Below are 17,470 nucleotides of genomic sequence, written 5' to 3' on the forward strand. Positions count from 1 at the left end.
AGTATTAATGTAGTTAGATCTCCAGTGTTCTCATGGGGAGAACACTGGTCCGCAGAGATCGCTCGGCGCACATCGCTGGTGCACCGCATGTGTGCTGGGTGATCTGTGCTAACCTACGTCACCCCCCCCCCTTCACTCCCCTGTGTATACCACATTTCTGTATTTATTTATTTTCTTTCATCTACAGCTTTGAGGAACTGTTCGGAAATAAATATCATTATTCAGCTGGCACAGAGGAATACTGTGAGAGATACCAATACTCTCAAAACAGTAAGTGAAATGATTTCGGACTTGTATATAACTTCAGTAAGTTGCGCTACTTTAAAGTTCTTGCTAATCATATTGGCTATTGTTGTTTTTTTTTTTTTTTTAACATAGGTACTGACAATATGAACAGAATTAGGGTGTGTGTGTGTGTTTGTGTGTGTGTGTATAGAGTTGTATAAACAGTACTTTTTTTGAATAATATTTTTATTGAAAAAGAGAAAAATGGTACACATACAATAATAACTGGTAACAGGGCAGGTACATGAATGGTAGGGTGATATGATCAGTCAGCCAGGAGAGATAAGGCAGCATTCCATGTTATAATAGGGTAATTGATACATGACATCGTAAAGAACAATAGATAATCAAAGTAGAGAAGAAATACTTAGCATCATAAAATGGGTTTATGAGTATGGGTTCAGAATTCGGGGAAGGCCTCCTTGTTCTACGCAGACCTGTTATACCAAGTGGAGAGCCTAACAAATTGTCAAATACGGTCTTCATCCGAGTCAGCAAGTAAAAGAACATATGGGAACCAGGTATCAAAGAAAAATGTTCCCCTTGATTCTATGTCAATCAAACATTCAACCCAGTCCGTATAAAAACTCCTATTAGTACTGTCCTTTCCAGGCACGCCGTTGAATGTCGCATCGATAGATATTATATGCTGCACATAATATTTATTGAATTGCATGAGTAATCGCATGTGGTTTAAAACCACATGCGATTGCTCAAATGCAATCAGCGTGGGGACTGGAGCTGGCGGAGTAGCGGGACAGGAGGGGGGTTCATACCTGGCTGGGGACCGAAGCGGTCAGGTGGCAGGACTCAGCAGTGGCAGCATATGACTTTTAAACACTGGATGGCCCTATGAGCTCTTTCAGCCAATCAGAGGCCGCTGATTGGCTGAGAAAGCTCTCAGTCTCAGCGGCCTCAGCCAGTTAGAGGGCTGTCCAGTGTTTCAAAGTCCTGCTGAGTCCCGCCGCCTGACAGCTCCACCGCTCTGGTTCCCAGCCAGGTACGTACCCCGCTCCTTGCCAGCATTCCACACAGCCACTTCCAGCACCCGGTGTCTGGCATGCGTCATCGGGTGCTGCACGATCGGACCACACATTGCGATATCGCATCTGATCGCATTAGTGTATGGGCAAAATAACTCTTCTTCTAAGTGCCTAAAGCTAACCCCCCTCTTACACATTTGTCAGAGGGTCACATGCAACCCGTGGGAGCGCACAATTGCGGGTACACCACATTATGCGATCAGTGAGAATTGTCATTGTGATACGGCAAATTGCGACAATATAGTCTAATCCGGTTTTCAAACAGAAAAGCCCCTAAATCCTGGCATTTACTTGGCATTTCAGTTCCGGGTTGCTTTGCTGGTCCCATTCTGACCCCTCCTTTCACACAGAAAAGCAAATGACCATTTGTACCTGGTAATTTGATGATTATAACGGGTATTTCTTCTGTGCAAAAGGTTCAACCCGTTTCGAAATTCCCAAGGTCATCGACCCTGGTAAATACCTGGGTCTAAGACCCGGGAATTTCGACGCAGGTTGACCCTTTCACACAAAAAAAAAAGTACTTGTGTTGAATGGCAATTGACAGAGTAGAAATGTTTGACCCGGTAATTTACTTTTCTGTGTGGTAGGGGTATAACACCACTTTTAGACCTGCAACCTGGCAATTACCCCGCATTTTGAGTGCCGCTTCATTTTTTTTCCTGGTGAAGCCTGACCCCCTTTTTACACCCGAGAGCAAATTACGGGGCTAAAACGGTCAACCCGGTAATTTGTTTCACCCAGTAATTTGAATAATTGGGTATATGTCTCATCTAATATGTATTTAGCCTGAATATTGAATGTGTTTGATGCAGACACCCAATACAACTCTGATGACCGCAGAGAGAAGCTCTACCTGCAGTTCTACCAGCAGATCCAGGATGAATATCACAAAGAGAGACCATCCGACTGTGTGATTGTGGCCATCAGCAAGGAACAGATGTAAGTCCCTTTACAGTGTAATAAGTCTCTTCTCTGCTCTGTCTCCTTGGTGTAAGCATTTATTAGCATGGTATGTATGTGTCTGCTGGAGTCACCTGAAGGTAAGACCTCACCTCTTACATTTCAGAGTTTAGAAGTGAATAGATCATCAAGAACCTTGGTGTAGATCCAGCTTTATCGTGGTCACATGATGTATAGACATGCCTACCAATGATCAAAATCATAAACAAAATGGAAATCCTGATGCCCTGCAATTATTATTGGACTTGCAGTGTCTTTACCTACCTGTGTGTGTGTGTGTGTGTGTATCTATTTGTACTGAAGTTACCTTTTTATACTGCCATGATTTTGGGGCAGATGTATTAAGCCTGATAAAGTGGTGATAACAGCCAATCGTCTCCTAACTGTCATGTTACAGGCTGGATTTCAAAAAGGAGTTCTAAGCTCATTGGCTGGTGTGTAATCACCTTGCACTTTATCTCCAGGCTTAAAACATCTGCCCCAATGTTTAATCAATTTTTATTTTAAATGAAGGAGTTTAATATAAAGCTGTTAAAACAAACTTCTCCCCTAAATGCATTAAAGTCAACCATTAGTGTCGGTGACTGGTATTCTTTGAAATGCCGCAAGGACCCAGTTACCTCGTTGAGGTGCAGCTACCACTAATAGTTTGCTTTGTAATTGCATCTCAGCTATGTATTAAACGTTTACTGTGCGGCAAAGGTTTTAGATAGAACTCTTGGCAGAATTACATGACCGGACGGGCACCTGCTCTGCTTAGGGACAAACGCATTAAAATGATGGCTCTAAAAAAAAACCCCTTTGACTTTACTGGGGCAGATGTATTAAGCCTGGTAAAGTGGTAGGTGATAACGCACCAACACTCGCCTCCTAATTGTCATTTTTTTAAACAGCTGATTTGCTGGTGCTTTATCACCTTCCAGTTTATCCCTTTTTTATTACCACTTTACCAGGCTTCATTCATCTGTCCTGCTGTATGAGCTATGGGCCCTATTCAGAGATCTATGCAAACCTGATGGCTGTATGTCTGTACTTGCACAGTGTCCCTAGGACAAGTCGGCCTAATGTATGGGGGCCCTAAGATTTTTTTTTTTATAGGGCAGATTGCTGACCACCGGGCAGGGCACTTTTTTTCAATTGGGAGGGCACATTTTATATTACAAATTTACATTGGAAACTAAATAACCTACATAAAAAATTTGCACACTGCTCTAAGATTACGCCTATTAAACATAGTCATACTCTGCTATGCCCATTACATATTCTGTCGTAATGACAGTTACACATTATGGCACACACTGTAATGCCTCTTACACATTATACCACACACCTTGATGCCCATTACAAATGATGGCACACACCGAAAGTTTTCAGCATCCTGTGCCGCACACAAAAAGGGCAGGGTGCATTTCGAGGTTTTAGAAACGGCCAGGGTGCGGCACACTGCAAAAGAAGCTTAGCGGGAACACTAGGTGCCCCCTTAATAGAAATGTGTTTATGTGCGTCCCACTTTTTGCTACATTTCTAGAATTGCGCTCTGATTTCTGAATAGGCTCCATGTTCCAATGACCTACCTATTAAAGCTGGATACACCCCATGTGATTATGCAATGTATCATTTATATGCGGTGTGTAACTACACCATGATTGGTTCTGGAGTTGTCCCACTGAATATGCAGCTCATCCAGTGGACCACTCCAGTGAACAATGATCACGTATGACAGATTGGGGGGTACATGTGTGCAATATGTCGTTCTGATTCGCCTCTGAGCGATATATCGCACAATATCTCAGTGTGTACCCAGGTTAACTCCTCTGTTCTGGAATACAATTAAATGCAAATTAGTTTGCAAACACAAATGTTCCTTATGATCCACAAGTGTGTACAAGCTTTTGCATTGTGTACGTTTGCATTTCTCGTCTTCCAAAGCCGTTTGGTATTAATCCTTTTTTTTTTTCATTATTGACATTAATTGTAAGAAAGCAAATCGTTAGAACAGACGTTTGTGCACGTTTAGGTTGCTGCACAGGTGGATGTAGGATTTAATTTGTGTAGAGCTAGAGGTGGCTTTCAGTCCAGATGATTCATTTAATACCCAAATGTGCTATAATATAGTTATTGGGCATAGATGGGCTGAACTGTCTATGGGCCTGATGCACCAAGCTTCAAAAGTGATAAACAGCCAGCCAATCGGCTCCCACCTGCCTTGTCACAGACTGTGTTTGAAAAATGTCAGGCAGGAGCTGATTGGTTGTTTATCACTCTCTGTTTTATCACTTTTGAAGTTTAGTTCATTTGGCCCTATATCTGCTTTAAATTCCTCCCCATTCTTACCATGATTTTTGGAAAACATAGCCGACTAAGGGATTCAATCCGTGTCACTACGGTCGGGCTGGCCCGACAGCCGTGACCCGGTCCCATTCTCAGCCGGCTTGACTGCAGCTCGCATGTGAGATTCAGTGTCCCCCTTGCCGAGCACCGGAAAGGGGTCGTGGCCGCAAGATGCGTCCGGAAATTGTCGAGCTGCAGCCCGGGAGCTGGACAATTCCCGGCCCTTCTCGGCAGAACGTGCCCAACTGCTTGTAAAGTCGGGCACGTTCTGCCGAGATCCCCTTCCAATGCTGTCAGGGAAGACCACATTGAATAGGGCCCGTCGGGAATATCGGCGGGAGATTGAATACTCTGTTTGTTCTCTGTATGTTGAGCGAAGTGTTTTTAGTTCTATATTCCTATGAAATCATTTCATAAAAGCTTTAATCGGCCTAGAGCTGATATTTAACTTTCTGCGTCTTTATTAGTCACTCCAGAACAAAGCTTTTAAAGTGTTAATTACACAAGCGCGCGCGCACACATTTCACAAAGACTGCAGACTTTTGTTGGTGTAAATGCAATGCGAAGTCGGATCATTGAGATTTAAATATCTCTGTAAATAGCAGTATTACATTATTTATTAGATTTAAACCAAATTCAATCCTGCAAGACGACAAGCATTCCGTAACGGTAAAGAAAAAGTACCTTGCTAAAGTCACCATAGGGTCCCCAATTCACCATCACATGTATAAGTAAGTGCATGTTTGACCTTTCTCCAACTCCGCACATCATTTCCCATCTGCTTTCCTTCTATAGCTAATTTAAATGTCAAAGCAATACATAAGTTTAAAGTGTCTTCCGTCTGTCTGCAAGAATTTCTTTCTAATAATTATCTACACACAATCCAATTACAAACGTTGTTGTCTATTAGGTGACTTGAAATTTCACCGCTAAATCCTGTAACAGCCCAGGTTACTAAAATGACAAAAACCTAAACGTGTCCTTCCTGCAATGATGTGTACCTTGTTCTCGCGCACTGTCTGATAACCGATGCACGCTGTAACATTGACTGGCCTATCGGTACAGGTTTCGTTATGATAAATATCACATGACACACACACACACACACACATTGTTGCTTTATACAATTTAGAATGTATTCCTGCATGCATGCGTTGAAAGCTACTGCAGAGTCCTTCACATAACTAGACTTTTATGTAAAATCTTATAAAGGATCGGTCGCTGTGATATTATTTTTAAGATGTGTAAAAAGGAAATCTTAATTATTTTGTTTTTTGGATAATGGAAGTATTTTACTATGCAAGTTTTCTGATGCTCCCTCTCTTTAACCAATAAAACTTTGCTGTTTCAACTGAAGATATATTTACACCTTTCCTAGAATAGTACATCTTCCAGAGTCTGGGTTATTGAGCGGAAACCCTGCCCTGCGCTCGGAGCCCCGTAACTGAAGTGATCTGATAAAGTTCGATTTAATTGTGAAACATGTCTGCTGATACCAATAACTTAGCCCAGGGTTCACAATCTTTTTTTTGAATCGCGGCACCCTAGAGTATCCGAATTTTTTACGGCACCCCTAGTCTCAAACAAAATGTAGAAAATAATATTCAAATAATTAGATTGTGTTTATGTGATCCTGAGGTTCAGTTATATGTGAAAGGGCAGGATTTGTCCAAAAATAATTGACCATAAATAATTTGACTTGGTCCAGGACCACCAACCCGAGGCACCCCATGGAGTAACGGCACACAGTTTGGGAACCACTGGCTTAGCCAATATCTCACAGACGGGTAGATGTGTGAAGCAGTGATAAGGGAGGAGAAGTGAGCCAGAGGAGAAGTGGTCTATGGCAACCAATCAGGTGCTCTGTATAACTTTATATTATGCAAATTATAGATGTTACTTCAGTGCTGATTGGTTGCCATGGGCCACTTCCCTCTGGCTCATTTCTCCTCCCTTATCACTACATCTACCCCTGTCTGTATAATGTTTAGCATTACAGCCCCCCAGTAATTATTGTTTTGATTCCCTTAACTGTGTGGAGTTTGTATATTCTCCCCGTGCTTTCCACCAGGTACTCTGGTTTCCTCCCACAATCCAAAAATATACTGGTAGGTTATATGGCGCCCAGGTATGTGTACATGTAGGGGCTTACGCAGAACAGCTCGCTGCTGGCTGAATTTGGGACCATAGGTTATAAACTCCACTGGGATAGGGACTAATGTGGACAAATATTCTTCGGAAAGCTCTGCGGACTATGTGTGCGCTATATAAATATCTGGGCACCCCCCCCCCCCCCCCCCCTTATATCTTATATCTCCAATGAGGCTATTTTTATTTAAAAGAGAGGAGCACAATTGAAAAAGGGATATAATTCAACCTGGAATTTTGCTGTAACGTTTTGCACATTATCTCTAATTTTACACAAAATTAAAAATCTATTGCAGCGATGGTCCATTATTCCGTAACACACATTGTTTGCTTACACAGCGCATCTACAACTCGACACCGTAGTTCTCCGCACGCACATATTCGCCACTGTATCCCAGCAACAGAACCGTTCTCAGTGCTACAATCGTACCGTCTGTCTTTTGCCAATAACAATCGTTTTCTCTTTTTAAAGGGAGTACGCCACAGCCATAGGCCATCGATTACAGGATCATGGCCTTGTAGTGGAGATGATATACTTGACATCAGAATCTGGCCTCACACGCGCCCTCCAGGAGGTTAAAAACGACGGCTCCCCGTTTTGCATACTAGTTGAACAGTCAAATGTAGCTCTGTCCTCTTGCACTGCAATTATTCTTCACGAATCTATCAAAAGTAAGTGTAGCTATACACACAATTACAGACCCTATACTGCCCCCCCCCCCCCTGTCCTCCCCATTATAATCCGTCCATTTTAAAGAACACACAAATAAAATGTAGCATCTGCAATACTAGAACATATGCAGGATACATACACGCACAAGAAGATATTGGGAGATTTCTGTGCAATATTATAAGTTCTACACGTACTGTAATTCTTGTGTATTGACACTACTGTATGGGCCTGTAGCAATGGGGTGAATGGAACAACTCAACCCCACTTAGGTGTTGGTGCGCTGTTTCTGAAGCACCGATTGGCCATCAATATCGCAGATTTTTCTATGCAAAGGAAATTTGTGGTGATGACATAAGTGGTGCTATACACATTACATTGCTCTAGAACTGCCCCATATGAATGCTGCGTCTGAGATGTGTGGGACAAGTTCAAAAGCTGTGTGCAGAACCGTGTCGGTAATTAATCTCTGCTTATAATGCCATAGGAGTCTCCCTGTCTTATAGTAGCCCTATAGCCAGTTACTGGTTCCCCCTTCTGCGTACAACAGTGACCCACTTCTCTTAATAACACTCCGTTCTTGGAATAAATCCAACCACACCTATTTATTTTTATTTTTTTAATGCGTGCTCCGACATAACCATTAAGATTCTTGCTTGATCAAAAATTTGTTCCTACTTTTCTATTAATTGTGTTTTCTGTTTTTAAATATATATTTTTCTAACAATACTGAAATATTGTCACCATTTTAGATAAAGATTTTGAAAACATCTATTCTACTTGCAACATTCCGCCATCTAGAGGTGATACATTGACATGTGTTGGCTGTACTACAGTTGCTGTGTGTTCATAGTTTGCACTGCCGCACATCTTTTGTGACATCTTTTTTATTACATATTACATTCCAGGCACATTAACACAACAGAGTTCTCCAAACAATTATCATTTTTTTGAAAGCGTATTTTTTTTTAAATAAGTCCTTGTTCCAATGTAAGTTTCCATTTGGCAGTGCAAGCTGGTAGTTTCCGTCTAGAGAACCGCAGCCACATCTTTACTTGTACACTTTTCTTACACCTTTTTACACACTTTTCAGCTGCATTTCACATTATTGCATCCACATTTACATGACTTGAAATGCTTTTTTGACTAGATGTGAGGTCCTGACTGACACCATAAGTTATGTCTCTCCTCTGTAGTACACCGTAATATGCCCATGGAGGATGCCCTGGCTCTGGTAGTTAAGGCATTTGGGAAAATTTTTGGCGAGCGTGAACAGCAGGAGCGTAATGAGATTTCACACAAAGCAGCTGATCTGGCGGATGACTACCTGGAGAGGGAACACTATGAGTCTTACACTGTCCCACTGGACATTAGACACCTTCTCTTCCTCTTAAGCGATGGCAAATATTTATATTCTGAAGAGCTGAATGCAATCAGTGACTACCTGAAGACCAGGATAACTGAGCTGGAAGGTATACTTGATGTTTGCCATCTTGACCCACCACACACACGCCCCGTCCCCTCACCCTCCCACTCACCGTTTGCACTGTGACCCCATTCTCACAAGTATTTTCTAAAAGTTACGTTACATTGTGTGGCTATTACTGCATATATAATTTGTGCTACTTCAAACTCTCTGCCCGACGTAATACTCAATACTCCAATACCCTCTATGTACTTGCGAAAAATATTTGGGGAAACACAAAGCAGATGTGTCCTCATACATCGTTGCTGCAGTTGTCGCACCAAACAGCCGGCAGGTCTACTGTCTCAGTCGCAAAACACAAGGTAGCTAATACCCCTGCAAGATTTTGCTGTGTCTCCACTGACGTGTCCCTGTTTCCACTTCCTTGTATTCCAAAATTTTTCCCAGGTTGACACCATATCCACTGAAACATGAAAGCGGGGCAGTGGGCTGTCCGCGTCTGACTGGTTGGCAGCGGGGGGTGGCTGCGCAATGGTCAGCTCACAGGGATTCCACTGCTTGTTACCTGGGAAAGACCCAATAAAAACCTTTGCTCATTGCACAATTTAAAAATTCCAGGTCACCATTTGTGCTGACAAAAATCCCGGGTAGATGCGCATTCGTGTGCAAAAACCTGGGATTTTTAGGTCTGTAAAAAAAGAGGTGGAGACTGCTGATTTATTGTTGTGGAACACTTGTATATCTGTTTGAGTCTCTGAATCGGTACACAAAGTAACACAATGCAGCAGCTGTGGCCTTTTCCGTGCCAGTTCTGTCGTGCTTCATATACAGACTCAGTCGCACACAGACATGCACGTGTCACATAGCAGACTCCTCCGCACAATCATTTGGTGCATCCTAGTTGCGGTGTATTAAGGCGTATGAGGACTCACCTGTAGATCAGATTTACCTTATTTTATTTTTCTAAATAGGAAGAAATTGGTTATGATATTATAAAACTCTTCAAATGGGTGATTAGCGAGATTTAATCGGCTGAAGCTTCTACAGCTGAGAAATCAAAGAATTTTTCAACTTTTCGTTCCAAAACCCCCAAGTCAACGTCCTCCCCATTCAGCTATACATACGGACAACAGCAAACATTTTGACACATAATTGCACATCTGTTTTGTGATTTGTTATTTGAGTCACATAAAACGATATATTGTATACACACAAAAGCAGTTTAGTTTTATCCATTTGGTACTGTCCATTTAAACCCCCTTAACGTTACAGGCTAGGAACACTTCTAGATAAATGCCATTTCTTCTGTCAGCAGTGACTTTGAAATTCCTTTCTAAAAACTGTGTTCAAAATATCCCGTCACATACTGTAAATCAGGCTTATTAATTAAAACCAGAAAACTCACAGATCGGCCTTTGCTAAATTATTTTAATTGAAATCATAACGTTAAAATCTGATTTGGAGTGTTTGGCGATTGACTCGTAGAACAATTCTATTCTTTCTTTATTTATTGGCCATTCTATAATTCCATGGTCTTTTGGCAGCAAAGTGTTTTATTGGTCACTGAATCTGTAACTGCCCAAGCATTGGTTACGTACCTGTGCTATGTATTTTGGTCCTGGGGTAGTCTAGTTCATTTCACGTTTGCCTTTGTGATATATCCTGTCTTTCTTTTCCCGTCTCTGCCTAATGCATTTTCCAATCTGTAGGCTTTGAAGAAGCAGATACCACAGAACAAGCGAATCCTTCGTATGACACTCACACCAGCACAAAGACACATTTCCTGGAGAAACCACCCCCTCTTCTTCCCACTCCTGCCAGAAATTCATATGGAGGGCAACCTAAACCTGCCCTGCTCGGTGACAGACCCACAAGTGGTGGTGGGGGTCTACTGCCCACGCCAGGTTAGTATGCCATAAACTCTGCCTCGGCAGTTTAAAGCTTTGCCATGGTGACGCAAAGTCTGTATAATGAAAACGAGGCCGATCGCTCGAGATATTTTTCAAGATAGCAACTTGATAGCCTGCAGAAGTTAAAAGCCTCTTCTGCAGACTTAGGGGGGTATTTAATGGTAGTCGTGCTCCCGCAGCCATCTCCCGACAGGGGAGATGGCTGCAGGGCCCTATTCAATGCGGTCTTCCCCGACAGCATTAAGCAGGGGTTCTCAGAAGACGAGCTCGACATCACAAGCTGTCGGGCTCGTTCTGCCGAGAAAAGCCGGAAATAGGCGAGCTCCCGGCCGGAGCTCGTCTATTTCCGTCCTCAGCTCGTGGCCACGCCCCTTTCTCACCGTTCGGCGGCCGGGACATTGAATCCCGGCCGGCGAGCTCAAGTCGAGCAAAGCGAGAATGGGACAGGGGCATGGCTGTCGAGCCTGACATTGAATACCCCAATTCAGCTCAGCGTGGTGTGCTATTGGTCGGGAGAAGTGGGTAGGTCTCCAAAGTAGATGGTTCCCCTCAACTGACTATTCAAAGTGCTCAACGCGTTTCTCCTACCGAATAGTAAGTGTCCGGCTTCCTTAGGAGCAAGTGCTTACGGGGTCCGCAGTAGCTGGTTTTATACCCACTATAGAGGTTTACTAAATTGTCTCACCTGTGTGAGTACCACCCACTGACACAATAAAAACTAGATTACCGTCTTATAAAATATGTTTTACTCAATATACATGGTCTTAAAAAAAAGTGTATATTGACAGCCAATATCAATTGTTCAGACAGGAGTGCATCCGCCTACAACTGCTTTTCTTTTTTTTCCTTTTTTGACCCCTAGGGCTAACAAAGTAGCCTCGAAGCTTGCAGTCATCAGCAATTTTTTTTCACCCACCCCAAAAAGGCGGAAAAACAATGTTATAACTTGGGGGGGTTTATAGGTGCCGCAATGGGATTAACGCACGAATCTGTGAACCTTTTTTACGTATTTTTTTTTGGGAGTTAACACACAGACACATTAAATTAACGGGTGTTAACAAGCCTATCCAGAGACGTCCGGAGGCTAATCACATAGATACCTCCCAGCTTAAATAGCCGTATTTACCGTGAATAATTGAATTTTCCCTACAGTATTTTCACTTTTACAAATGTTGCCAAATCATAATGGTCTTTAAGAAAAGGGAACTAAACATTTGTTTTACTGTAGCTCCTCATTCCACTTGGTCCTTGCATTCTAAGCTCATGTTGCGTTTGCAGTTGCTTCAATGTAAAATATATATATATATATATATATATATATATGTGAGCTGCTGTGTGTGTACTTAGCATCTGTCTAGTCCAGATGTTGGCAATCCTCTGTAGCAACCAGCAGGCAAGACTTAATTCTAGAACCACACACATGAGTTGAGCACCACCTTTTTTACTGAACTATTACTGATTTAGACAAAATCCTACATAACATCTGTCCAGCTAATGGTTACGTTCTGCGATGAGGTAGTGGTCTCTGTAGAATTGATAATGGTGGGCAGCAAACCTTGATTGACAACCACAGGGCAGTCTGTTTTTGTTTAAACCGACTTTACCAAGTCCATATTTATTCACAGATTCCTATATACGTATGATATTGGTATTAAGTGTATGTTTCTTCTTAAATCTAGGCTTTAAGACGTCCGATCCCACAGAAGATGATGTCGGCGGTGTGTATGACACGAGTATACCAAGCAGTGGTTTGTCAGATACACTGGCCAAGCCTCCACCACTACTTCCTACTCCAGGCAGGACTCCCCTAATGGCGATTGGCAAACCCTCTCTACTGCGTGACCGCTCCTCTGCTGGACTCCTCCCAACGCCAGGTCCGGTGTTTGGTTTCTCACAGGGTACACTTTCTAGGCTTTACACCTATATGACTGTTTTTATCACTTTGTGCTGTACTAGTGAATGTACTGTAACCCGTTAGGCATTTTGGTACTTGTGTAGTTTCACGGCGCCACTATATCGCATGCGATTTACTATCCATTTCGTTAACCCACTATCCAAGTGGGCATAGAGTTGATTTTATATAGCGTGGTGAGGCACCGAGCGGACACGGAATGTATTTGATGGAATTGCATGCAAATGGCATGCGATATAGTCAGTTGCTTTGAAACGAACATCAGTGTCCCCTCGCGGGGCTCGCTGCGCTCGCCACGCTGTACAAAATCAACTCTATGCCCACTTGGATAGTGGGGTAATGAAATGGATAGTAAATCGCATGTGATATTGCGCCGTGAAACTACACAAGTACCGGCATTTTCTTTCTTATTTTGAATTTAATCTGTAGTAGCAACATTAAATAATAAGAATGTGATTAAATAAGACTTACGGCCGCTCACACCGGTCACCTCTCTGCATTTGGAGGGAGCTGTGGCTGAGAACGGCCAGGTAAGCGATTCCCCGCTGGCGGGGAATCGAGTGATGCGGCTCGAATTGATGGCGTTGTTGGATATATTAGACGCGTGTATCCACATCCTCATAAAGTTAGAGCACCAGCGATTCATTCGGTTTATTGTACTAGACCATCACTACCGATTTTTGGCCCTTCCATTACGCCTCTCAGCTGCCCCAGTCTTAGTCCAGCTGACCTGTACCGTTACCCTAACCCCAGACCAGAGACAGAGCAATACAGACACCGCTTACCTGCACCAGGTGGCATCAGGTTAGGGTAGGGATGTTCCTGCAGCCGCGTATACGCACATCCGATCAAAGGAAGGCATCTGTGTAGAGCTGCAGCCAGGAGAAGATGCTGAAGTGTGGTGAGGGCAGACAGGTGGAGTCCGGTATCTAAGATACCATGGCGCATGCTTGTGACAGCTATTATTTATGGTACTTATTACAGGGAACTGTGAGTGACCGCTTGGCCGGGCTCTAGGACAGGGAGGGTGAAGGCTGGAGCAGGAGGCACGCTGATGCTGTGGGAGAAGAGCGGCTGAAGAATGTGGCAGAGATAGGTTGTTGCTTAGACATTGAGGTCAGGCTGCTCCGGTGTTGCTGAGCATCCTCTCACCAAACAAAATGCTGCTTCTGACAACCGGAGGCAGAGCTAAGAATTGTTATTGGCTGCTGTGGCGCACACAGGACTTGGTGACTCCCAGCGCATTCTGCTCCTATTTAAAAACGGGGTGGCTAACTGTCTAAAGCTGGTAAAAACAACATCATGTCCGGACAACGGAGGCGTATCCAGACTGCCCAGGGAGCACTGCGGCGGCATGATGTCATATGCAGCTGCTGCCACCTTAAACATGGCCTCCTGGCCTCGCAGTGTAGAGCTTGCAGGCGGGATACTCTTTGCGGGACGGCTCTCCATGCAGCCTTGTGCCGGCAGTGGTAATTTTTGAGTCTGATTCAGGCCCTTAGTGTGGTATTTTCTTGGTGTATGCAAAGCACATATAAAGCATTTATTGTGATATTCTCCAAACCAGCCGGATTCTTGTCTAGAGATCCAGATGTTTGACGTGTGCCTTCTTCCGCTTATTCTTGACTTCCCCTCTCCAGTGGAAACCCTGTGCTTAAAAAGCATATAAAGTCTAAAATGAAAAATTTCTTATGCGAGCGCTACATGTGTAAAGCTACCATACCATGACAGAATGTAATTACAAATGTATTTCCATGTACCGGGAAGCCGGATGATGAGATGCTGTTCTCTGCAACCAGCCATGCTTGGCAAAAAGACGTTGGGGGAAGCTTCCTCTAGTTCACTTCCTCCTGGGGTTTCCTGGTTTTTATAGGAAGATCTCTACTCCCAGTACAACGCTATCTCAGTGGGTTCATCCGAGTGCTGCATGATCATTTATTAGTTATGGGTTTGGTGCAACTTTTTATATGAACACTACAACTTTTTTTGGTTTATGTATGAATCTGTTGAGTTAATCACCAATTAGACTATGTGGCCCTTTCCTTTTAAATAAAATCACCTGCTATAATATATATATATATTCCTATTTAGATTTGGGGTTTCACTGCCTATTCTCTCATTGCATTGCAGCCTTGGGGTGTATTCAATGCGTGGGCGAGTGGCGACAGCGAGCAGGGCCTCCTGCTCGCTGTCACCACTCGCCCTGTCAGTATTCAACGCACCCCCCCTCATACGCCAATTCCCCCTCGCTCCGTTTTTTGAGCGAGGGGGAATCGGCGTATGTGGCCACAGAAGCAGCGAGACTAAATACAGCTGGTTTTCTACATTAGCCGCGGGTTTCGCTGTTTGGGGGAATCCTCGACATCCTGTAATGGCGAGAATTCCCCCGGAACGTTGAATAGGGCGAGCGGCCGGATCGCAGAAAAGCGAGGATCGCAGAAAACCAGCGATCCTCGCTGTTTAACCCCCTTGCTGGCTGCTCGCCGCGGCATTGAATACTACCCCTTGTGTATAGATTGAGGTCACCCTTACATGTTGCATTTGTTATAGTCTAATTATTGTTCCCAGTATCTCTCTTGATTACTGGATGACTGGTTATTAATAGAAAGGAACATGTCTGTGAAGCAGAATCTACGACCGCCCCTCGCTTATCGCAGACTTGTTTTCTAGGATGTTGAAGCTCATCTTTTGCTATTGTTACATAGAAAAATCGAATTCTATTTAATAAAAGGATCTTATCCCTCCTTCCTACCTCTGTCTTTTTATTTAGGAATCTCTACGCCGAAAGGCAAACCTCCCCCGCTGCTGGCAATGCCACCTAAAAGACCCCCACTCCTTGGCTTCTCACCACATGCACCTCCTAAACGCCCATTGCTCGGTGAAAAGCCAGGTCTCCTCCCAACCCCTGGTAAGTAGAATTCACGAGAACTTTCACTCTTGTAGCTTTTCTTCATTCTAAATGTTTTACTGGATGTGTGAAGGACTCCATACACTACGCAGAGGTGTCTAATGCAGCCTAGCGGCAGCTAAGTTTGTGTGTGATGTTTCCATTTTGTATAAAATGGGCAGATGCATCATCTAGTTATAAGTGCATATCTGCATTTAACTCTAGTTAACTGGGGGGATTACGGTTTTTCAGATATAGTAACAGCGCACCTAACTCTCGGTGGGGCTGTCCCCTGCAATCAGCCCCCCCAGCAATCAGTGGCTGCTGCGATGTATTAACAGCCTTCAAGGTGTTAAATCGCCCTGGCCACTTCGCCAGCCCAGAGCTAGCGTTGTCCTATCCCCACTGCAGGGACAACGCTAGCCCTGCTGCTGGGTCTGGGCTGCGCTGGCGATCTCGCGATAAGAGCAAGGTTATTTAAAATGGGCAGGCCCGCCGATAAGGAGAGCCGCTGAGACAGGAAATTACGTCTCTACTTATCAGCTGCTCCCTGCATAATACATTGCAGCGATACAGATGCCCGCTTCTCCACGTCATGCAGAGAAGTGGGACCCGTTATTTTATTTTCCCGCTTACATCTTCATTTCCTAGAATATTTTCTTATGGTACACACTGTAGCTGGCACTATTGTCCTGAATACCAATAGCAGCAGCTACTAAATTATTAAGAGCATTAAGGCTGGATCCAGAGCCCTGTACTGCACTTTCCATAACCCCTGTGATCTCATTTAGTTTTTGTTTTAAGAAAATGGAGAGCTGATCGCGGTTGTCTAGGCCATGCGGTAACATTTTGTTTTCTGTGTCCTCTCCTCACAGCTCTTTCTTCGAACCCTTCTTCACATCTCTGGTTGACTAAACCGAAACCTTTGCTGAAATAAGGACGTATGAACCACTCCTGCCAGTGTCTATTGTATAACCGATGGTACTTGTATTTCAGTATTAGAGCAGTGCCGCAGATTCGTGATATTTGTAAAGTCCCCTACATTCCTACAGGATCATCTTTTTTTTTTTAATGGTATAAAGTATACGGTTCCCTCCCTACCTTGTTTCAGTTTGGGAACCAGCGGAATAACTCTCAGTGCAGCGCTGGACCATCTGGCAACAAGGATTCAACACTTTTTAGTTTTGTTTTATTTACATATTTTTTTGTCATTATCTTTTTTTTCGGGAGAGAATAAAAATTTTGTTTTACATAGTTTTGTTGTGGAATCTCTTCTTCTGGACAATTATTTTAATGGAGCATGTATTGTCTTGCGATGAGTTCTAGGCGAACAAGGAAAGTTAGTATACTAGAATATGTAATTAAAGGGAAGACCCCTTTATCGTAACGCCCAACAATGAAGCATGGAGAATTAAGGTAAGCCCAACCTTCTGTATGCCAGATCTTTCCCAGACTGCTTTGCGTGCAAGCTCCTCCTCCTTCTGAAGACAAACATGACCGTTCGGGAGGTACCCTTTGTTGGGTTGACCGAGCTCACCTGCATGCTTTTATGAAGACTCTGTATAATTATTCTCCACTTGTTTTTCTTCTCTCCGCTCGGTATCTGATTTCTATGTGTAGTTACTTTCACACTTTTATCTTATCCTGTTTTGTGCATAATAATCACTGAACCCAACAGCAAGTACATTTTTTCCCCTTTTCACCCTGACAATCATGTCTGCTGGAAGCAGTAAAAGATCTACATCGGACTGGGCATTGCAGGACCTCCCTGCTGAATATCGTTTTATGTTGCACATATATTTTATAACATACAAACACTGTATTTTGGGTTTATTGAAGTGGTTTGATTTGTGATACCAGAGAGCAATTAAGCAACTTTTCCCATGCGATTCTTG

At 43.4% G+C, this 17,470-nt stretch overlaps 1 protein-coding gene across 5 annotated transcripts in view; it reads left to right on the forward strand.

Moving 5' to 3' along the window:
- The window catches only part of LOC146046022 (uncharacterized), a 35,980-nt gene extending 19,151 nt beyond the window's left edge, over positions 1 to 16,829 (forward strand). Inside the window, exons 5-13 of one of the 5 annotated variants that reach the window (XM_083165186.1) lie at positions 188 to 270; positions 2,144 to 2,270; positions 7,243 to 7,442; positions 8,193 to 8,243; positions 8,637 to 8,912; positions 10,576 to 10,770; positions 12,456 to 12,650; positions 15,459 to 15,596; positions 16,451 to 16,829. In XM_083165186.1, the coding sequence (XP_083021312.1) occupies positions 188 to 270; positions 2,144 to 2,270; positions 7,243 to 7,442; positions 8,193 to 8,243; positions 8,637 to 8,912; positions 10,576 to 10,770; positions 12,456 to 12,650; positions 15,459 to 15,596; positions 16,451 to 16,512 (1,327 nt within the window). In that variant the 3' untranslated portion in view covers positions 16,513 to 16,829. Of the gene's footprint in view, positions 1 to 185; positions 271 to 2,143; positions 2,271 to 7,242; positions 7,443 to 8,192; positions 8,244 to 8,636; positions 8,913 to 10,575; positions 10,771 to 12,455; positions 12,675 to 15,458; positions 15,597 to 16,450 lie in introns of all 5 variants that reach the window. The other 4 variants (XM_083165185.1, XM_083165189.1, XM_083165187.1 and 1 more) reach the window with 4 other exon arrangements.
- Positions 16,830 to 17,470: the final 641 nt, after the last annotated feature.

The sequence above is a fragment of the Crinia signifera genome, chromosome 11, assembly GCF_055691185.1.
Source record: "Crinia signifera chromosome 11, ASM5569118v1, whole genome shotgun sequence".
NCBI classification, from domain to species: domain Eukaryota; kingdom Metazoa; phylum Chordata; class Amphibia; order Anura; family Myobatrachidae; genus Crinia; species Crinia signifera.